The 25,649-nt window shown below is 34.5% G+C and overlaps 1 protein-coding gene across 1 annotated transcript in view; it reads right to left on the reverse strand.

Moving 5' to 3' along the window:
• Positions 1-25,649, reverse strand: part of LOC149772821 (uncharacterized) — a 79,066-nt gene that overhangs the window by 39,653 nt on the left and 13,764 nt on the right. Inside the window, exon 3 of the mRNA XM_089947243.1 lies at positions 2,309-2,620. Within this exon, the coding sequence (XP_089803369.1) occupies positions 2,309-2,620 (312 nt within the window). The remainder of the gene's footprint in view (positions 1-2,308; positions 2,621-25,649) is intronic.

Here is a 25,649-nt window from a genome sequence, read left to right on the forward strand (position 1 = left end):
AAAACATTCGGAAGGGCTTTTATGTTGGCCAACTTTAACAAAATGACCTTTATCAAAGACATCAAGAGCAACCTCTATTCTGATACAATAGTTCTTCCGATCATTAAACTCAAAATATGAGTAAAATGAATGCATAAATTTATTTTGAATATATGTATGCCTTGCCATAAAAATTAATGTTTCCATTGTAATGTTTCTTATACAGCAATTCGCATATGCTAAGTATATTTAATTTGCTTTGTTTGTTATGTTTTTTTAAATATATTTTGTACAAATTTCATTATATGCCATGGATAATGAAAAATTGTATATTGGACTTGACCTTGTCCAAAATCAGCATCAGTTTTTACTTGACCTGAATCATTAATTTTGGTTCCGTAAACATGTTTATCTCAATCTTGGTATAGACCTTTGCAAATTCCCCATGAATTTTCTGGTCCTGCAGTTATTTAATACATTTTAATTGCAATTTTAGTAATTGACTTATAATTATAATTAAGATTTAATATTGTAAACATCTGTAACCCTCCATGATGAAATTTTCCATTAAATAATCCTTTTTTTTTCTTATTTTTTTTAGGAAATGCTAACTGTTACCAGAAGCTATCTAAAGGGCTATAAAATCTTGTTTTTGCAGAAATTATGCATTCGGGCTTTAAGATCATAGCAGCATCAATTGTTTTATGTTGCTTCCAGTAATTTATATTGGTTGGAATTAATTTATTCAAATTATTTAATTCAAGTGATTCTTCTCTGGAAATACAAAGTGCTCTTAAATATAACATTCTTGGAAATATAGACTTGAATTTATAGTGAAATTTCAAATAATTATTTAATTCTTGGATTGTATTATTGTGATCCAGAAAAAGACTGTTGGTTGACACAGCGCCATTACACGGGTAAACAGGGGTATATCAACACTTTCCGCATTGGATTTATTTGGATTTATACTAAAGTTAATTAAGAACTTTAATCATAAGGATTTGTGTATGAAATTATATGATTAATTGGAAGTTAATTCGCAAAACCATTAGTTTATTTTATTATATTTTCACGTTGTAATCTAGGGAAAAAAGTATTTGCTGAATTTTAAAAAGCTTGTTGATTCTCACTATTTTGTACTACTTATTGTAAGACCATAGAGTCGTAATAGATTAAAGATTATATTTTTGAAGGATTACAGCTAGAATTGTTATGTATATTTAATTTAATTGTCTGTCTGTTAGTTTTAATATTTTTCATTTCATTACATGTTATTGTAATGTAACATTGTTTGCCAGACTTGACCTTTTTCAAAACTGAGTTCTTTTCTGCTTGACCTGATTGACTTTTAAAAAAAAAGATATTTCATTTATGTAAACAACTAATAATAGCTTCATTATTCTCTGTGTATAAGCTTATTATCGGGATTATTATTCAGGTAAACAAAGAAGGAGTAATTGTGTTGATCAGGGTCAGGGTTTTTGAGATTCCTAAGTTCATTTTAAAGACTATTGTGTTGTAAATAAACAATGCTCATTAGATCATTCTAGAAGGTTATTTTCCATCAGGTAATGGTTGTATTTAGAAAATGCTAATTGTGACCTGATGTCAAACAGAGAACTATAATGTCATGTGGCTTTCAGGATTTTACCAGTCGTGCCTTGACATCTAGCACTTTAAGTTGTATTATGTTGTGACCAGTTTGGACTGAATATTATTTTCTTCACATTATTGAATTCAAGTGATTATTTTCTTTGGAAATACAAAAGTGCTCTGACAAGATTCTTAGAAAAGAATATTCATTGGAATTTATATTGAATATAAACCTGTAATAATCTTTCTGTGATTCAACAAGAGACTTGATACATCAGCACTTCGCAGGCTATAACAGACAAGTCATCGCCTTAAACTTTGGATCTCATCGGGACTTGAACTGGGTTTTATTCAGGACGTTTTATTACTAGGACTTGTGTCTTTAATTCTTAGATTAGTTTTGGATTTAACTCGCAATACCGTAAGTTCTTTTATCTCATTTTCACTTTGCGTTCTAGGGAAATAAATTATTTGCTAAATTTTACAAAGCTTGTTTTCTTCACTCTTTTCTGTTACTTATTTTAAGAGCATAGACTCGTAACAGAATAAAAAGGTGTTAAGACAATATATCATTATAGCAACAAACAAAGCAAATCAAACATTTATCTTTGATTTTTCTGTGCAATTAGAATATTCTTTTATCGTGTTACACATAGGCCGAGACTACTGAAATATTTGAGCTTAAGATGTAGAAACACACACACACACACGAACGCACACACACACAACTTACTGATAAAATAGTGGAAGGTAACTGTATCATAGGATTGTCCATCACTGCAGTTCCAGGTTCCCAGATCAGATGACGCATATCCCGTCATGTTTACACTAAGCAAGATGGATTTTTCTGTTTCTATACAGGTAATACTGAGTCTGCTATCGTTGGACTTCATGATACACCCAGTGGTCATGGTAACCTTCTCCAGGTTACCTTGGTGAATTTTTATTGAACTTCTTTCTTCTGGGTCACTCACTCTGCAGTCCATACCAATTTCATTATATGTTGCAATTTTATTGTAATCGAAGAATACCTTTGATGACGTGGCTGGAAAAAAAACCCATTATATTTCATTCTTAGTAGGTTAATATAAAATACCATATCTTCTATCATTAGCATATAGCGGTAACATTGTTATTTCCCTTGAGCAACGATCTGTCCTGTCCGCGACATATCTTGTCATCGCTTCTTATCTAAGCTGCCTGGAGGATTGTATTGAATATGTCTAGGTTCTGTGGAAAAATGGTGTAGAATAGATAACATGGTTAAACTTATTTCTTTGGCGCGCGTATTGGATATACTTAAAACATAATCGAATAAAGAGAAACCTGTATTAAGTTGCTTAAAGGATTTGATTCAAAAGCTGCAGGCTAAATAAGAGATTAGATTATTACATAGTTTACTGTTTTCCTATGAGTCAATTTTTGAAAGAGGTATGAAACAAAATTGTACTGTGTAAAGTTAGCCTTTAGGCTGAGTGTTATAACTGCTTGGCATTCTAATCTGCTTAAATGATTTTCTTTAATCTTTCAAGTCAAAATAATTGGTGACTTTAGATACAAAGATTTTTTCCACCCTGTCTCCTGGGTTTTGTTGCTTTATTTTTCTCTTAAAAGTATGTATTTTAAATTTTAACTTTGGGTAGAAGATTATCACTGTTATCGCCATAAGATCTGATAGGATTTTATTAACCTTTACGAAACTAAATAAATGGAAAATGGAGATGCGCAAAACGGCTTCAATTCTTTTCTTCTATTTTACTTTTTGTTTGGGGATGGGTTCTCTGGTTAAATCTGTTTAAAATGTTTCATACTGTCGCTGGGATGTGGAAATAAGTAGCGGGAGTAGTTTTCGGAATAAGTAGTGGGAGTAGTTTTCGGTAAATTTAAAGTAACTTCCAAATTATTAAACCAACATTCGTGATGTATATAATAACTGTTGCAAGAATCAAGAAATGTTACATGGGAGTTTGAATGGTCAGGTCCCGACGGCATACCGTTATCGACATTAGGTCACATGTAAGAAACTATTCTGATTCCAACCGTATAATTATATATGTCTTTACTGGGCGTGAAAACACAAATTTATAAATACATCTGACAGTGACCAGAGTGACTATCTCTAAAGCCCAGGAACTGCTGCTGAATTATAACTTAGAAACTACTCAGATCCTCACCATATATATATATATATATATATATATATATATATATATATATATATATATATATATATATATATATATATATATATATATTTATAGAGAGAGAGAGAGAGAGAGAGAGAGAGGGAGAGAGAGAATTATAAACATACACCAGACAGAACGTAAAGTGCTATCCCGGGATTCAATGGCAGAATGCTTAATAATAGTAGACAGAATTCATATTTTAATACAAATAATACTATCATATAGGTAAGTGTATTTTTAATGCGTACTCTACGGAGATTCGAACCTATGTCCGCGGGTAGACGGCACCAATATATATATATATATATATATATATATATATATATATATATATATATATATATATATATATATATATATATATATATATATATTATAAAATAAACAACACCAACACGTAGAATGTGTAATACAAACTATCTCCAAAATATGGGAAGAGCAATGGATAGTCCTATAGCACCTGCTTATGCATCTTTATTTATGGGGAAATTAGAAAATGATTTTCTAAATAAATGCCTCTTAAAACCGGATGTATGGTTAAGGTTTTTAGACGATATCTTTATGATTTGGAGTTATTCATTAGAAGACCTTTATTACTTTATAGACAATTTAAACAAATTACATCCAACAATAAAATTTACATTCAACGTCTCTAAAACTAAAGTTTCATTTTTGGACGTTGATATCGTGAAAAATGAAAATAATGACATTACTACCATGGTTCATGTTAAAAACACGAATATTCATCAATATATTGAATATTCTTCATGCCATCCTAAATCATGTAAAAATGGGATACCATATAGTCAAGCAAAAAGATACAGAAGAATTATTTCGGATGATGCTGTTTTTAAATCATCTTTGACAGAGCTAGGTCAGCATTTTTTAAATAGAAATTACCCTATTGTCATCATTAACACTGCTTTCCAAAAAGTATCTTCTCTTACACAGCTTGAATCTTTACAATATAAAATCAAAAGTAGAAATGAAGATATCATTCCTTTTGTTATTGAATATAATCCAAGTTTGCCTAATATAGGTAAGATTATCAATAAATATTGGGATTTATTAAACTTATCATATAAAGCAAGTGTTAAATTGCTACAAGAAAGCAAACCCACACTTGCTTATAAAAGAACTAAAAATCTTAAAGATTTCCTAGGGGCCCCGAGTGGCCGAGTGGTCTAAAGCACTCTTCGTTACGGATCACTGCCATCTCACCTCTGTCTGCGGCGGTTCGAGTCTAAGATTCAGCCAATGTGGGCATGTGAGAAAGCTTGCCAGTAGCTTCTCGTGGGTCGGTGGTTCTTTCCGGGCTTTTCCGGGTTCTTCCTCCACCATTAATACTGGCCGCCATGTATAGCCTATCGTGTGCTGAAAAATGGCGTTAAACCCCACAACAACAACAACAACAATAAAGATTTCCTAACTAATTCCAAATTAGAAAAACCATCATATAAAATAGGATCATCAACTAAATGTAATAGACCAAGATGTTCACACTGTTCATTTATTAATGAAAATACTTCTTTCAATAGTAATAATAGAAAAGAAACTTTTAATATGCGTTGTGATATTAATTGTGCAACATCAAATGTTATTTATTTGATAACATGCAAAAAATGTGGCATCCAATATGTTGGACAAACCAGTCAACAAATATCTAAACGTATGAACCAACATAGATCAGATATAAAAAATTATATCGATCAATCATTTTCATCTCATGTTGCCGCACATTTTAACAAAAATTCCCATACATTGCAAGATTTCTCCTTCCAACCTATTGTTAAAGCTGATTCTGAAATGGAACGTCTACTAAAGGAAACCTATTGGATTCACCGTCTTAATACGGTATATCCAAAAGGTCTAAATTCAAAAACACTATATGACATTTAGTAATTTTTTTCTGAATTATGTCCCCTGTTTACAATTAGATATGAATATTTCATATTATTTTACTTTGCAGAAAATCTTAATTAATAAAAGTATAATCTAATAACATAAAAATAAGTTTACTAACTCTATAAAAAGAAAGTGAATTTGTAAATTAATTTTTGTTATAATAAGATTAATTATTTATAAAATACTTGATAGTAAGCGTTATGCACACCCTATTTTTTATTATATAAATTGAGTTCTAATAACCTCTATAACAGTTGTAAAGACTATATTACTAGATATATGCTATATATTTATCTTTATAATTTTTTAAAATATTTTTTTATTGTATTAATATTTAATTCTTTCTCTTATCTATGTATTTATTTTCTATACCTCTAAATAGTGTGCATTATACATACTACAAAAATTACTAAAACAGTTGATCTTATTCTCTATTTATTAATAAATTATATATATATAATAGTCGAGCTTCGATAATCCGGACTCCGTTTATTCGGAAACCTCGCTGTCCGGACATAATTCAACGGGAACAGAATTCCTAAAACGTTAATTTGCTCCGTTAATAAAGAAATCCGCGTTCCAGATCTGGAAAACAAAATCGGGCACCAAAGTGTAAAATTACTTTAAAACTTTTATCAATAATAATCTGTCCAAAAAAAAGAAAATTCGAAAATCGTATATGAAAATAGTTAGTCGGATATTACAGATTCACCTACGCAAATTTGTAGGTGTGTCAATGTATCAATCTCTGACTAGTCAAATTCTAGCGGTATGTTAAAGTTATCAATTGATCACGTGATCATGTGTGCGGAACAAATAAGTAGCGTGACCATATTGTAAACAGCATCTGTATATACAATGTCTATTTTAGACAGTCGCCGACGAGGGTGTTAATAATTAAAGAAACACACTGGGATCAAATCCTCCACGCTTTTTTACATAACATATGGCAAATAAATTAAGTGTGTCATTAAGCCTCTTCGTTGTTTACCAATTGTATGTAACAATCATTTTATTGGCGGCTGTACAAAAACAGTTGATTGATTTAAGATATGGACAGTATAGAGCTTCATTTTCGAATAAAATGGGGACGTCAATTATCAGCTCATTAGCTGCTATAACAGCTGTAAAATACGACTTATAAACATGACTATATTTTATTAGTTTACCATAACGCATTTAACTGTGAGATATCAGTTTGTATTCGTTGAACTTTTTACATATATTATGGCGACACCATCAAGCACGCGTAGACGAGTAGAAATACCGGTCAGCATAAATAAAATTTGCCAGCACAAAGAAGATCACCCAAAAGCTACCATTCAAGATATACGCCAGCATATTATAGCTTACTCATCCTTAGATATTGGCAAGTCGATAGTTGCGGACATCATAAAACACAAGGACAAATGGTTGTCCGTAACTGCCGACTCAGCAGACCTAACCCTCGCTTGCCACGCCAGATATCAACAAGTCGATGATGCCGTCTTCATGTGGTTAGCAGACATGTCGGCCCACCACGCCGCCATCAACGATGAAATGCTCATTGCCAAGGCAAAGATACTCGGAGACCAACTCAGTATCACTAACTTTGCCTATTCTTGTGGTTGGCTACAACGCTTCAAGAATCGGAGGGGCATCAAACGCAACTTCTATGAGGGAGAAGCAGAGAGTGCTGACATAAGCAAAGTGCAAGCCGGCAGAGAAGAACTACAGCGACTACTGCAAGACTACGACCCACAAGACATATTTAACCTTGAGGAAACTGGATTTGTTTTCCGACTGGGGCCAAACTACAGTTTAGCAACCCAGAACATTAAAGGAAACAAAAAGTCAAAATTTAAGATCACCGTGACGCTCACTGCGAATTCAACAGGGACCATCTAATTGAAACCATTTGTCATCACTAAAGTCAACAGACCTAGGTGTTTTGGCAAAACTTATAACCCAGACACATACGTGAGATACAGACACAACCGCAAAGCTTGGATGACGGCAGAACATTTCATCGACTGGTTGAATGACTTCGATAGACACATGAGGGAAGCCAAACGCAACGTTATCTTAATTGCAGACAACGCTGCAAGCCACACACAAGGAGAGATTCGATTAGGCAATGTAAAACTACACTTCCTTCCGCCAAATACAACGGTACACATTCAGCCAATGGACGCTGGCATAATACATGCATTCAAGGCTTACTACAGGAAAGAACTGGTTAGCCATTAAATTAACTGTGCTGAGCAATTGGAGAGAGACTCTTGGGGAAGAAACTCTCGGTAAGTTAGAAGCCTCGGTTTGGCGTTATTGACTTTATTTTTTTCGTTTTCGCAGGAAGCTTTATTTTTTTAAAAATGACATTCTAGCAAAAGGTCTGTTCACCTCCTCTGCTGCTAGAGTTTCTCTTGGGGTTAGTTTATTTTGTTACTTTTTTGTCGTTTGCGTTTTTCTAATTTTGTATGCGCGTTTTGTTTACCTGTCTGGACTTTTATTTGAGGTTGCACCTCCTCTGCTGAAATAATTAGATCATTTTCATATATCAATAATATGGCACCAAGTGCTGAATCTTACATAGCTAGATTAGCCAGAGAAATATTAGAAGCAATCAAAAAGTGTTTGCCTGTTCGTGATTCACGTAGGCAAAAACTTCAAGAACGTCAAGAAGCACAAATTGAATACGCGGAAGGTGCAGAAAAATTATTCAATGTTACTGAAAGAGTTGTAGAACTACTGAAGGTCTTCTTCCAACGATAGAGCGGACTGATACAGATACCAAAAAAAAAAAAAAATAGCAGAAAGAGCTCAGAAAACAAAAACACTTTTAAAAACACTTCCAACTGATATACCTGCTGCTCAGCCACCCCCACCCCCCGCAGATGACGAAATACTTGAAGATCTTAGTGAAATAAAAACAGCTCTCACACCAAAACTAAAACTAGAAGAGGAGCAACCCAAAGAACAACAGGTTAGGATGCTTGAAAACTTTAATGATATGGCCATTAAGGCAATATAAAAATTAGGAACAGGAGAGTTATCTAAACTTACTGCGTTTACGGCTTCAAGTTATAGTTTCAGAGATAGATATTTAAAACTTGAACATAAGAAATCTGTGAGTAAAGAAACATGGTATAAGTGGATATATCAAATAAAATGTAATAAAGATCGAATATCAAGTGATGATATTATATATCAAGCATAAAGAGATGAGACAGATAAATATCTTTTAGGTGCTCAATTTTCTCGACGACAACCTTCTCAACAGCAACTTCATCCACCGTAGCAACGATTAGAACGACAACAAAAACAACCACAGTCTCCTGACTCACGAATTCCTCGGCCACAACAAAAACCACAACCTAAACCTAGATAAATTTTTACTGATAAAGCTCTTGGGTATTTTGCTGAAAATCAGGATAAATTAATTGACCTTGCTGAAAATGAATATCACAATAGAAGAAAATATTTAAAATCTGAGTACATTGCAAAAGTATCACCCGAATATTGGATTCTTGTAGCATATTTTGCTGCTAAAAATTCAGATGTTAAATTAAAGGATCCAGAATATATCAAGTTTAAACAGATTGTATAAAAGAAGCAACAATAATTTTATAGCCCAGACGGCTCCCCTGGTGCTACAAGAAGTGGTTTTTCTGTTTTGACTAAATCAGGAGGAAGTGGTCTTCTTTCTTGTCCTGACAGTGTTCTTACCGACGTAGATAGATTAAAAGTTCTGATCGGAGGAAAACGTGCAGAAAATAATTCGCAGGAAATTATTAATGAAATATCTGATATTTGTCGAAGATTATTCCCTGATGGTATTATGGATCGCAACATTTATCGTTCCTTAATGATGAAAATGCTGATGATTATCACAGCGACTAAACAATTAATTAATCAGTATATAAAAATGATTATACACACTGCTCAACGTGGGCCTGTAATAGTCAGGGTAGTAAATTCACGACTGCCAGCTTACAAAGCAATTAACGGAGATAAACTTGGTGATGTTGTTCAAGGTATGTTTAGAAGGATGGCTCCAAAAGCAATACCGATTGCAAAACAATTAGGGATGAAGGCTGTTGTAGCTGTTCGTGATAAAGGCATCTGCACTATTGGTAATCTTGCTGGTGAAGCGTTCCCGACAATCAAGGATAGACTAGCACGGTTAATTAGACGAAAACCACAGCAACCAGTGAAACTGGCCAGTACCGAAGTTATGCCTGCAAATGTCAGCAAAATAATAAATCAAGCCGCAAATCATAAACTAACGGAATTGGCTGCTAATGAAGTTGTACACACAGTTAGCTAATGAAATTATACCGACAAATACACGTTTTATTTCAGGAAGTGGTCTTCGTGTTAGACGACCATGATTTAGATCATGGCAATTATAATAAAATGTTTAAACGTGTATCCGATCCGACGATCGATATAGACGTACCAGTTCTCAAAGATGAATCAATACGCGATTATCAATTTTATTCCTACGACGCACGGCAACCAAATCAACGTGGAAGAATCGAATTACAAGTTCAGGATACAAGCAGATATTTCTTACCCGCTGAAGCGTTTATTGAAATAGAAGGTGAAATTATAAAAAGGTTGTTTGACAGTGCCACATACATGATTGATGGAAGAAATATTGAATCAATTCAAAAAGACGTTGATGTAGCTACAACAATAATAAGTTTAGCAAGATATTCAGATGATTATACAAGATCAGCCAGCCCGACAATGATGTTCACCAAAGACAATTCTGATCACCCAGACAACAGACAGTATACTATAAGACGACCAAGAAATTTTGCCGATAACGCCGACGCCGACGCTGATGTATGGCCGATTGTTCATGATGGTAATCCAAATTAATACTTAGGACTTTTAACACGATGATTTATGTTAAAAGATGCTCGGAGAAGATTTTCATGCGTAATTCCATTATCCCACATCTTTGGATTTTGTAGAAATGTTAGAAAAGTTATTTTTGGGGTTAAACATACAATTGCACTAGTAAGAAAAGCTACCGACGATGATGCACTCTGGAGACCTGCTGGTGATGATGCTAAAGTAATACTGGCAAAACTTTCATTATGGATGCCGGTAATGACCCCATCAATTGCTGAAGAACAAAAATTAATTTATTTTATGGATTCAGGTGGTAAATCATTGCCATCATGGTTGACAGTAACTACAGACAGTATCCAAAGTAATATTGATGAGTTGTTCATATGGCATATTGCTTCACAACAGGGTGTTTCCGCACCACGAAATAAATTTGTTGCTTTTCAGGAATTTACGCGAATAAACTCACAAACACGTAGTCACATGATATTTGACAAACTTGGAGTTAACGAAATTTCTTTGCGGATAAATGGACATCAAGAACCAGCTGAAGATATATTATTAAAGTTTGATCAAAATGACATAGCGCGTGCATATCATCGTTTGATGTCGTTCATGGGACGTGATCAGAATATAGATACTGGTTTACAAATATCACAACTAGATTTTACAAATCTGTATCCGATTTATTACTGTTCGCTGGAACATCTTGATTTATCTAGACAATCTGTCGTTGATATTCACTTTCGAGCTCAAGTAACACAACCTCATGTTGCCATTGCTGGTCCACCAGTTGTTCATGATAACTACAGAGCAATTGCAGTTATTCTTTCAGATAGATCAATGTTACTTGAAGGCGCTGGTGGAAGAATGCAAGTTATTGATGCTCCAGTAGAAAACATGTAATAAATCACTTATCATATTATAAAAATGTCGTATAGTCACGTTGGAGTTACTGTGACTTCCGGTCAGGTGAACAAATTACAATCAAAACTTGCGAGTAAATGCAGAACAAAAATATCACTAAAAAAAGATCAGATTTCTAATGGCGGTCCAAACAAATTATCATTAACCAAGAATCAACTTAAACATTTTAATAAAGCCTTGGAATCAAGAATGGCAGTTCAACATCATCTTTCTCCGAGGGCTATTAAAGATATGGTTAAAGTTGGTGGTATATTTCCACTTCTTGCAGCTATACCAGGATTAATAGGCGCTGCAGCTCCAATTCTAGCAAAAACAATTGGACTTGGTGCTTTAGGTGGTGTTGCTTCAGGTCTTGGAAAAATGTTATGGACACAATAATTGGAAAAGGATATAAAAAAGGGAAGGAGTCTAAGATTACCGGGAACCCCTTATCGGGGGAAAGGTCTGAGACTTCCAGGAACACGGATGTCAAATTTCGATTTACTTCATGCCACCAAGAAAATTAAATATAAAACATTTTAGATGTGTTTTTATGCGTGACCAATTGCCAAAACAAGCAAACAATTTTGAAACAGGAATCATAAATCTTGATGATATTTCAGGGCCTGGTACTCATTGGGTGGCATACGCAATTGATCCACGTGGAATCGTTTATTTCGATTCGTATGGGCTTCCTCCAACAGTTGATTTTTTAAAATATATAAAAACAATAAAAACTCCAGTCTGGTATTCATCATTGCAATCACAAGTACTGACTGATCCACCAATATGTGGTCGTGAAGTAATTAATGTACTTGACGCTATATCAAAGTCTTCCAATGCTGCACCTCATAAACTCATACAAGTAACCGCATCGTTTTAAACATATCTTAAAGTATAATGGTTAATATTTACGGAAGATCTTCTACCAGCGTTATCACCGGAGGAAAGAAAAAAAGATGATATTTATTTGTCAAATTACGCGACTAAAGATGAACTTGCTGATATTATGAACCTCTCTGGAGTTGGCCGAGATGAAGTTATTTTTCAGGATAAATACGGTGTTTTAAAAACGAGCAACATTAAATGGAATGACATAGTTCGTAGAGTTCCTGGTGCTACTACGGACAACATTCCAGTATTTACTGATGACGGAAAAGTCAGAGATTCAAATATATCATTCGCAACAATTAGAAATGAAATTGCAAGAAGCGTTGCTAATCGCTTGCGGAACACTGGTGACACAATGACGGGCGAACTCAAATGAACGGAAATAAAATAGTTGTTTTAAAAGATCCAACATCTGATGAAGATTGCGCGACAAAAAAATATGTGGACGTTAACTACAATACCGTAGATGGTAAATTATCTACGTTGCGGGCCGAGTATGACGTTCACGTAGGTGCGTTTACAAAATCTCCGTAGACACGTTAGAAATCTCAATGAAATCGCAGATAATTTCTTTGGCACTCAGTTGACTGTTGACGTAAAACTCGTCAATATTAAAACAGTTATATCATATTCTGAGACGATTAAAAAAAAACACTAGAAGATGTCGTAAGTGGAATTCCTAATATCGTTAACAAAATTAATCTGATTAAAATCTCCCACGGGCAAATTACCAACATAGTATACACTGTTTCAACTGGATTCTCAGCATGGTCACAGCAAAATAAAACTCAAACACACTGCAGAAGTCACTGATGTGTACAGGCTGTCTGTGTTCAGTGCTGCAAAATTTGAAATATTTACTACGTATCCCTGGTAGCATTCAACCGATAATTTTTCTGGAGTTGTGTCTATCATATTAAATAAGGGAGATGAAGAAATATTTATTCTGGAAGCAGCTGATAAGAAATTAACCGCAACATCTTATTGTTGGCGTCTGGAATTTGTGGCTGTGAAACACCTCAATTGGTTACTGTGTAAAATATAATGATTACCTCAATCGACGTTCAGAAATTTAGGTACAATCAAGCACGTGAATGGCAAACAATATGAAAAGATACCGTCGAACAATACCCGTTAAAAATAAAGAAATATCGTAGACGTGTGGTTATTGATGATATAATTGTTTATTCAGTGTCTGCTGTTGCTGCTGGAACCGGTGTGTTATTATCAACAATACTAATGATGGCACCAGTAGTTGTAACAATCTGTATTTCAACTACAACAAAAATTGCTGCTGTTCTCAATATCATTGCAAAAAAAAAATATGTACTTGCCCAAATGAAAAATTGTATGATTATATAATAAAATTACACACAGCGACATCAGCGTATTCAAAATTATCCTCGTTATTATTAACGAGACTTAGTGATGGAAAACTATCAGATTTTGAGTTCACAGAGATGATTAAAATCTACAATGAGGCAATGACAGTAAATGGTTTAGAAAATCAGGATTTAAATAACTATGACATCGCAAGAGCTACTGCAACAGATCGTAACAAATACAGCTCCGGTAAAAACAACGATGATATAAGTAAATTCAAGTAATCCAGAATTTAGTGTTAGTTTTCCAACTGCAATTTCAGTAAAAGAAATAGCACTAGCAAATTTACGAGTATATTATAGTTGGTCAAATATCAGATCTAAATCATTTGATGGATTACAGGCGAATAATTCACTTGTATTTGCAAATAGAAATAAAGATGATGGAACAACCGATTTGCAAGTTGTTTATATTTCCACAGTAACTTATCAAATGGACCAAATCAATGATGAATTTCAACGGAAAATCAAATCAGTAACGGAAAGAGAAGCGAAAATAGCTACAACAGTCCATGAACTAACATTATTGGCTACGATAGAGATAAATTCTCCAGATAACGTTGTAGATATTTATCAATCATCGATTAAGTCTGTTTTAGGATGGCCTGAAATAATACCAGAATATATAGAAATACCAGACCAAACCTTTTGATTTTAATACAAACAAGAAAATATTTCTTAAATTTCCAGGATATCGAAAAAGATATCCGTGGGGTTCTGAATATATTTATGCTGGTTCTAACGGTAGATCTCGCAGTGTGTTTTCAGCATCTCTACAAGCTGATAGAAGGATAAAACCAATCGTCGACCAAGATTTTGATGGCATATATTTTTTGAAAATATTAAACCTGAATGCTTTAAATCATTTACAGATCTACAAAATTTATTTTCCAGTATCACACAAGAGATTGTTGAAACTATACAACATTTAAACCAGATTATATCAGATCTCGAATATATTAATCAAGTTAGAGAGAAAAATTCGTGGAAACCAACTCGGTTTTATTTTATTAATGATATAATATCGAGTTGTGTCGAATACGGACACGGTGGATTGTGGAGTACTAAATATGATTATAAAGATGTTATCTCGGTTGATATGGTTGCATGTTATCCGGGAAGTTTTATTGGCATTGGAGAATGTTCGGCATATTTTAAAAGATTCGGTCATCCGACACACGAAATGACCAGAGTATCGATAAATGGACCATTATCGGATTTTGACTTGACTGGATTCGCTTTGATCGAGTCATTCGAGTTTGCTAAAGGTCTTCATCCAATTTGTTATGCTTGGTTTGGCAAACATTTTACAGAAAAACGCTGGGCATCAACAGTATTATTACGATATATGCTCGACGTAAAAATACTGATATTTCTGACAATAAGTGAAGCAATTATATCTAATCGTCCGCAGAAAGAAGTTTGGTTGCCACAACAAAAGAAATATTCTGATGATGAAAATCCTGATACAGCCGATTATGATAATAAAGTTGCAAAAGATCTTGGTAGAAAAATAATCGGTAAATTCACCCAAGGAGGATCATATAATCATAAACGACATTGTACAAGATTGATTATAGACGATGCTGAGTTAGATTTTATAATCGCTGATACAACGAAGAAAAATAGGTTTATAAGTCGAGAAATAGCTTTCTTGCCAAATGGAACCAAATTAGGTACAATTGTGAGCTATATGGAACGGTGAGTCACCACAATTTACTCATTTAAGATCGTGAATGCTCGCATACGTTTCGATAAATGTATTATCGATATAAACAGATTTCCTGACACCACGATCAGTCGCTACGGATTCGTTTTATATCAACAAAAATTATTCAGGATTGTTGGAAAAATTAAATATCGGCACTTATGCATCATCATGGGGCGAATGGAGAATAAAACAGGAGAATATACTCGATTATTCTGAATCCGCCGACGTTGAAATCAGAGATATTTATTGCAAACAAATATCAGACATTAAAGTTATCATCTGCACCGTTCATTGTAGATCCCGTACCTAGACATAAAATAGTTTATCTTAATGGACCAGGAGAGTCTGGTAAAACAACTCGCGTGATTGAACTCTTTCGGAAATTTGACATGATCGTTTTAACTCCGACACACAGACTTGCAAGAGAAATGAGAGAAAGAAATATTAAATCATGTACTTATCATGGCTTTTATGGATGGAAGGGAGATACATGGACTCCTGATCGAATGGGCAGAAGTACATTCCAAAGATTATCGTTTGGGATGAAATATGTAGTGTCGTTAGAAACATTATAAACATTACTTGATTGGATATTAACAAAAAATACTGCCGTAATAATGTGCGACGATCATGGTCAACCACCACCTTTTGTTGGATTGTCTCCATACGAATGGCTGAGAAATTTTGTTGATTATTTTGAAGAAATAACTCATGATCATAGAGCACTTGATCCAGAATTAAGAGAAGTTAAAATGTTAATCAAACTACAACCGAATAAAGATCAATGTGAAATAATGCGATAAGTAATTTCAGAAACTCCTATTAACAATTTTGGAATTTGTGGAGACCAAATGATCTGATAGTTGCAAGTAGAAAAATAATTTGTGATACACTTCAACAACAATTATTTATGTTACATAAAGGAAAGTTCCCAGAATTACCAGTGCCGCTGTGTTATCGACCAGCAGATACGCGACGGCAGAATATCTACATTGATATACCAGGATCGTCAGAAAAACAAAATATCGTGTTAAATTATATTGTTTTGGTTCCTGTCAATGTTGTTGAAGATGCACTAAAAATAAACAAATCTCCGTGGATGCTTGGCTACGCGATGACGATTCATTCATCTCATGGGTTAACTATTTCTGATACGCGAGTTTGGATCGTCGATGATCGCATCGAATAGTCAAATTTAGTTTATCTCGCAGTGTCTAGAGTTAGAAAAATATTTCAATTCCGGAGGGTTATTATAAACGTTACAGAAACCACTGGCGATGTCCTCGATAAATGTCGAGGCCTTGACGAATGTCAAGGTGATATAGTAAGAAAAAAATTAGCCGGTTATAAACAATGTGACAAAATAAATATACGCGACTTTGACCTTGAGGATGAGTTTATAATGATGCTGAAACAGCAACAGAATAATCATTGTGCGAGCTGTAATATTTTAATGTTGTGGCGATATTCGAGTAATGATCCAAAACAATTTACTGTAGAAAGGATTAATAGTAAGTTTGGTCATACACGCGAAAATGTGATGCTGATCTGTCTTGAATGTAATCGACGTAGAGGCGCTAGTTAAGTGAACGCGGTGGTAATTGTGTGTCTTCAGGAATTATTTGTAATTGTTCGCTTACAAATCCACGCTGAGGAGTAGTTGAATCTAGTCTGTAGATTGCAGGTCTACCAGTAGATCTTACCACGCTAGATATTGTATGCGTCGTTACACTCCAAACCGCTTTCAAGTTCGCCGGGTTCATATAAATATCTTACAGTAACATTACCTAATAATGGTTGTTTTGACAAATTATTTCGTTTTATCGGTATGTGCTTTTTTGTAATTGCATTAATAGGTTTCATGGAAGTTGTTCGAGTAATTTCATTATTTAAGGCGGCTATCACACTTGGTAATTTTGCAACCCATTCGCGAGATCTCGTATCCTGAATTATTTCCTTCGCATACTGATATCCAAATAACCGTTCAGCAAGCGTTCGATTAAATCGTTCAACAATTGCCTGATCACGATGAATTTCAGCATGTCCTCGTCTAATTTCGACATTATGGTTTTTCATCAGAGATGATACTGCACCAAGAAATTCCTTGCCAGGATCAACTTGTAATAGTTGTGGCCATCGTAACGGTCCTCGTTGATAAATTCGCTCAAAAGCAGATACAACTTCAGCAGTTGTTTTAGCTGATAGTGGCTCTTCTTCTTTATAAATACTTGCAACAACAACGACTGTGAACTCATATTTGTACGTTATTTGACGTTTCCCAATTTTAATAGTATCATGTGGTAAAAATAAAATATCCGCCTGATGAACTTCATTAGGAACCCTGACATCAAAATGTGCATGCTGAATTCGTTTAGGCGGTGGTAGAGAGATTTGCCATTTTGCCTGTCGTGCTAACCAATTTGCGGCGGCAGAACGTTCGACACCTGCTGCTTCAGCGAGTTAACTAATTGCTGCTCTACCTATCCAGTATCCCCTTGGACTATAATAAATTGATTCCATTATTTAATAATTGATTAATTAATTACCAGCTCCTAATTACCTTTCATCGCAGATCTTACCAACCAATTGGCTAATGATTCTCTGATATTTTTATTTTTATGGAATTTAACGAATGAATCAACTTCACATCTGCAATATATCTATCTTGTAGGTTTTTGCTTTTATATGTTACATCATGAGCGTGACATGCTTTATCAATATCATTTACTGGATATTCACCAGGTTTTGGTTGATCTTGGTTATCAAGTCGGATATCAAGTCGGGTACCAGGACCACAATAATTATATCCTGGAAGATGGTTTTCTCCAGGGTATTTAGCCCAAGGAGTCCCTGGAAATTTTGACATTAATGTAGCAATATCACCACCGTCTTTACGTTGAATTCTGGGTAAAAACTAAAGAAAATTCTGTTACATATTGCACATCTTCCACCGTAAGCTATTCTTTTATTTTTTATTGTAACAGTAGATAAATCAGTGGTTGGAGTTTTAACTCTACAACGCAAACAATATAGATTTATGTATATTAATAATATGGATATAATTGATTTTTCAACGGTACGAAGCAAGAGCCAGTAAAACATATTTCATCATTGCCAAATTATATCAGAATGATTATAATAGGCCGTCTGGAAGTGGAAAGACACAATTACTGCTTAATTTTATAATGAGATGGTTAAAGAGGGACAAGTTGTATTTAGTTGCACCATCAGTTGATGATCAGAAATGTTATGATTTGCTTAAAAGTTTTAATGACAATGCAAAATTGTTAAATGAAGATGGTGACGATATCATTGATTTTATAACTGATATTGATGAAGCGCCGAGTGTTGATGATTTAGGTGGACTTATTAATAATTTAGTTGCGTACGATGATGTGATGCTGGATAAACAATCAAATCAAGCTAGAAAATTTTCTCGAGGCAGGCATAAAAATACAGATATAATTTATGTAACGCAGAGGTAAATACAAATACCTAAAGTGATCAGAGATAACTGTAACATTTTAGCTGTATTTAACGGAGTTGATACACATACTCTGATAAATATTCATCAAACTTGGTGCAGCGGAGATATGGACATAATTAGATAAAAAAAATTCTTTTCAAAAGCGCAAACTACCCCACATGGATTTATAACAATAAATTTACACGATCCCAGAACAAGATATCGTGTGAGTCTTGATAAAATACTTGGTTAATAATTATAGCAGCAGAGGAGGTGCGACATCAAATAAGTGTACAGACGGGTAAACAAAACGCGCATACGAATCTAGAAAAACACAAACGACAAAAATAGAGTAACAAAATAAACTAACCCCAAAAGAAACTCTTGGAGAGAGGCTCTTGGGGAGAAACTTTCGGTAAGTTAGAGGATTCGGTTTGCCGTTATTGACCTTATTTTTTTCGTTTTCGTAGGAAGCTTTTTTTTCTCTTCAAAAATGACGTTTTAGCAAAAGACCTGTTCACCTCCTCTGCTGCTGCAATGCAAGGTTCAAACTGTGGCCATTAGGCAGTCAATACACATGGTAATGACAGCGTGGGTTTCAGTGACACAAAAAGCAATCTCAAACAGCTTTAGACATGTACAGATCATACGGACACCAACCACTACTGTCGAAGATATTGATGATGGAGATGACATGCCATTAAGTGAGCTCAGAGATCTAATAAGAATCCTTCCCGCCCAGGCTGAGATGTCTGCCGAGGAATATGTACAGATGGACACAATGGAAGAGACAGGGCAACATTTCAACGATGACGACATTTTGACATTGGTATCTAGAGATGAGGTTCCAGACAATGCTAATGAAGAAGACGATGATGCCACTACCGACACCGAGGGAAACGACGTTACCATCAACCACGCCAAGAACAGCGTAGCAACATTAATTTCGCATTTTGAGCAGACGTCATGTACATGTATACGGTGTGATGACATCGTAAAATAAAAATGTGCATGGTTTATTTATCCGGAAAACTCGTTACTGCAAGCATATTCACTGGGAACGAATGTGTCCGGATTAACAAGACTACACTATATATATATATATATATATATATATATATATATATATATATATATATATATATATATATATATATAGGTTACTGCATTTGCATGGGTAGATATGAACGAGTTTTTGGTATGGAATTCTGCACGAGTTCATATTTTTCCATACAATTGCAGTAACCCTTTTATTATATACTCATTTTTTTCTACCTAAGGCTTAATTATATAAGCAATATACACTACGAGAAACAACGTAAATGAATGTATGCAGCATGCCAAGCTAAATACACAAGCGCATATTCATCATTACACAAATCAACATTATTACTGCGCACATAAATCCGCCCAGATAAATTTGAACTTTGAGAGCATTAGCAACGGCTCTTAATTATCGTCATAAACTTGTAAGTTTAGAATTCGCTAGTTTCCTTAATTTTATCAAAGCGAAACAACTTTATATTCACTATACATTGTGGGTGAATTGACATTCGTTTTCTTTTAAAGAATTTAGTGTTTATATTTAACAAGACTAAGTTCAACTTCTTATAAAGACCCCTTTCTCAATACAAACCAAGATTTGACTATTTCATGCGCGCTGGAGTCTTCTCGCGAACCGAACCGAGAATCGCACTTGAATCTCCTTTTCCGTTGATGAATAAACAAACCAATATATTGTCTCGGCTTGATAGCTTGACTAAACTTATTCGACTCTCATACTTCTTAAAATCGATACTGATTCTCCTATCTTGAAATTTCACAATTCCCACTACATTATCCCCCATGACTCAATAATTGACCTCATCTTGAGCTGATACTACTGAGACATCCAGAGATGGTTCACTAAAACGGTGGCCGCTCATCTACCATGTCAAACCCATGTCACTGTAACAAGCTTCCGCTGACTCCACAGGGCGATTCAATATTCCCAATCTCAATAACTGTGTTCATGCGAACATGATTCCCATATAGTTATCTAGCTTCTTGAATTCACCCTACGTAGGCTTGACAGGTTAGCGAGCAAGAGTATACAGAGTCTAATCGTCTTCCGGATTATTATAGAAAAACTCTGTAATTTATCGATACTTCTCCTCATTTAAATCTAAGTAAGGTTTAATATTTCATTTAACTTGTTGTAAATTAATCAGCAAATATCACACACTGCTTTATTCCAATTTTAAGGGATCCCAAAGGAATAGGTAGCCACTGAACATATCATGTCAAAATGTTTTTTTCTAACAAGACATCGGTAACAAAACCAAACAAATGATTATTTCAAATTAAGCTATTACTGACTGAATCTCAGATTGCTGGTGTGCGTCTGTCCAGACTCAGATATAGCCATTTTGATTTACTCTAACACGTCATTTGTTAGATCAACTTGAAGACATGTGCCCACTAACACTCGTTTATATGCCAGATAAACGGAGAAAATAAGCCCTGAACAAGAGTACTCTTAATTAGCATCATAGCGACCAGTATAATCTGTGTATAAGGGTTCGTCTACGGCAAGTGAACTCGGGCTTATGAGAATGGTTTACACATTTGTTGTTGTTGTATTTTTTTCTTACAGGCATCATTGCCATGGGACAGCGCTATCTATAATCGCCAGTATCGCAATGTTTTTATTTTAAAAAGTGTTATTTTTCTTATAAGAAAATAGAATATTGCAGATAAAATTAATTTTGAAGACACTTTTGGGCATCAGTAAGAACGAAATGGATAAAAATTCGATCGTAAAATTATTTAGGTGCACAAATAAAAGCTAGGCAAACTTTCGAATTATATTTATATACTTTGATACTAACACACCAATGACCAATGATTAGTCTAAGTGACTCTCGTTTGGGAGGGTTTTTTTTATTAATTTAATTTGTCTATTAATATCTCCAGACTAAGTCGTAGACCACTTTATAATAATTTGTGATTGTCAAGAAAATTACGTATTATTTAATGTTTAATACTTTTTCTAAACGTTTTAGTAAAAACGTCGTAAAATGTTGCAACTGGTCAGATATCTGTATTAAGAGAAAATAAAGAGTGGCTATAATCGGAAGTTATAGAATGATAGAAAGCAAATGCTTTTGAAAATAAAATAGTGTGGGTTACATTCTGCTGTTTATTTCAAATGAGAATATAGATATATTGAAGGAAATAATGCACGACCTTGGGAGTGCAGTATATACATCTGACAAAACGAGTTCATATTTTCACATATAAATGCAGTAACCTTTTTATTATATGCTCATTTTCTTATTCTACATAAGCCTTAATTGTATAAACAAAAATACACTACAAGAAACAATGTAACGAACGTATGCCGTATTCCAAACTAAATACACAACCGCAGATTCATCATTAAACGACAATATTATTAATGCGCACATAACTCCGCCGAGATAAATTTGAACTTAGTCGCGCGCTCGACATAACCTTCGAAAGAAAATGGTGTGTCTACTTAAAATTGAAATTTGGAGTCATATTGTGAATGAATGCGCATTGCAACAACTTTTCCATTTGATCTGAAATGAATAGATTTAGGTATCTTTGTCGATTCTACGAAATTTCGTGATAATGGACTGGATTTATCTGGGACAATTCCACATGAAATACATCGGATTCAAGCAGTGAGGGAGAAGCTGGAAATGTGTTTATGTTTCTATCATTGAATGTTTGAAATCATAATATGGGACAATAATAAAGTCTTTCAAATGCAATTATCAAAAAGACGCTATGGAAGTTAATGCTTATTTCATTTTGAGTGCAGTAAGGAGGATGTAATTACACTTGGAATATATTCGAAATTACAGTACAATTTCAAAATTTGTAATCAAGAGAACCTATGACACGGCTCATGTAATTCGGATTTGCAAATCTAAGAAAGCAAATTTTGAGGAAATTCAGGATGTAAAACTGTAAGTATATTTTTTGCTATTCTTATTACCTGCTAAAGAAGACAGTTTATGCCTTGTCACTTGAATGTTATGTGTAAGGACCCTGTCTGGCGTCTACTGTATAGCTAGCCTAAATCCGAAACATTGTATGAAAAAAATTAACGCGGAATGTGCCAAAAGCAGCTGTATGTGACAATCTACGAAACATCTGCTTTAGTTCATTCAGAAACAAATTTAATCAACCAAAATGTAGAGCGTCTACTACGCGAGTGTATATGATTTGTTTACAAATCAAAAGTGCTGGCGTCTGCGTCCCTAGTTTGTTTACAATAGAAAGTAGTTCTGTTATGCAGGTGAATGCAATATGAATTACACTAGAGTTCAATATCGTAAAATATTGCACGATTCTGACAATGTAAAGTTAACGGAGAAAAAAAGAGCATATAATAAAATATGGTTTAGGTGAATCCTTTTACGTTTAGAGTTTACGACTATTTATGCTTAAATATTGTTAGGATGGTCTTCACATTGAAAACGGAAACTAAAATATTAAAAAGAAAGCACTGTTCGAAGCCTTATATTCCAATCAATTCCAACATGTGTCAACCAACCACCCCATCCCCGCTCTCTCTCTCTCTCTCTCTCTCTCTCTCTCTCTCTCTCTCTCTCTCTCTCTCTCCAATGGAGAGGCAAAGTACTATTAGCATAAGTGCGAACGTTTCTGTTTCTCTCATCAATTTGGTAAAACCAAGTTTCTTAGGGAGGGGTTGTAACTATTTTGCTGCAATCAATTAGGCAGAGTTCGCCTGCTGATAGTCGCAGTAATGAACATGAAAGTGCTTGCTTTTAAAATTTTCTTTTATCCATTATTGTGTAAGTTTAGTTTTATTGAGGTCATTTTAGTGAAAGCTAACTACTTTTTATACTAGGATAAATAGTTATTGGTATATCTCAAAACAACTCTTGACTTGTCGATTACTAATGCCGAAAAATAGACCATAACTGACTTTTGAAAAGGAGTTTTCTTATAATAGGAAACAAACTGTACATATCATAAATAGGTACCGATGAACATTCCATGGCAATCTCTCATTTTTATTTGATCAAAAAAGTATTTACCTGGATGCAAAACGACAAGACAAGGAAGCCTGAACAGTCTGCATCTTACATTTTTATTGGCTAATAACAGCAGACTTAAAATGCTTTTTTGTCATGAAGTACAATTATGTCACATGGTGGTCACAAGTGATCTTTATTGTAGCATCTGTAGTAGGATTTGGCTTTCTAGTTAGAATATATAAACCTTATCAAGTACAAAGCAATTGATTCTACAGTGGCTTAATAAATTTGTTCACAGAACTACCGGGAGTACACATATTGCGTTCTCCCTACTTTGCGTACCATGTATACACTTTACATTCCTTGTTACCCTGAAAATCTTTTTAAAGACTTTATTAAGACTTATCTAATTGGGTATTCTGGCATATAAACATGTAATACATTGTCATATAAACGTGTAATATATTGTCATATAAACGTGTAATATATTGTCATATGTTAACATGATCTTAGAACAGTCGATATTTGAGATTCAATCAGCTAGATAACTTAATTGGTTGGGGTGTTTTTTTCACTGATGTCTCCTAATATTTTCAGAGGTTACCTTTACTAGCACGATCACCGAAGATATGAAATTAAAGTAAAATTTGCTAACTAATTCACAGCATGTTAAAAATTGAAACCTTTAATTAATTTAATTAAATAGTAATATCGAAACAATCACGTCGTTTGGAGATGTCTCTCATCCAGAAGCTGCTCAAAGCCTGCTCATTACCCAGTATAGCCACCATATATCGCTGTACGTTGCAGCGAACGCCGAATGCTGGGCACTCACAGAAGAACGATGTTTCACCCCACCGTGGATTAATGCCCCAAATATCGCTCTACCGTTTTATAATATCAGTTGCTAGATAATGAGGCCCAGAGCTGCGGTTCAGAAACAACTTACCTTAAGAACTCTGCTAAATCTTAGTTCCAGGTTAAACGCTCACAACTCCCGACACTAAACTGGACACTAGGCTGGACACCCGTCAATTCGTTCAATTGATAACTCTCTGACCTTGATTTATTTTTAAACTTCTTCCGGAAACATATTAAAGATCTGTCTCGATAAGGATTCAAGCGAAACCAGCTGTACTTGCTGGAACAAACATAAATCAATCTGCTCTGCCTAAATGCAGAATATGGTATTAACAGGGTTCCACAAACATGAACGGCGTTTGGGGGTGGCAAGTGGGGCGATCGCCCGAGGCCCCGCTCTTGAGGGGGCCCCGCACTTCAGGCCTAATATCGTCCTTATAAGTTTGTCAAGCTATATTCTCCGGTAAATTGGAAACGCTGATACAGGCCGCACGTAATGCACGCAAATCGCGAAAGGTGATCTAGTCTTGACATAATCAGTGTTTGCAGTAGCACACCAATCGAGATACCGATACTCTGGCCCCGCGCGGTCATGGTCGGCCCTAGGCCCCGCGTACTCCTAACGCCGCCTCTGTCCACAAACCTTGCTAGAAACAGATTTTGAAGGGATATAAGTAAAGCAAACAATAATAATTTCACAGTTACTCAGTTCACAGATATATATATATATATATATATATATATATATATATATATATATATATATATATATATATATATATATATATATATATATATATATATATTGATTAGATAACCTTCCGTTTAAAACATATTTGACAACACTGAATTCCCATGATAAAGAAAATAATTCTTAATCTGTCAAATTCCTGGATGGAGATGGAAACA

This window comes from Sinohyriopsis cumingii, unplaced genomic scaffold, assembly GCF_028554795.1.
Source record: "Sinohyriopsis cumingii isolate HCF-2022 unplaced genomic scaffold, ASM2855479v2 utg001164l, whole genome shotgun sequence".
Taxonomy (NCBI): Eukaryota; Metazoa; Mollusca; class Bivalvia; order Unionida; family Unionidae; genus Sinohyriopsis; species Sinohyriopsis cumingii.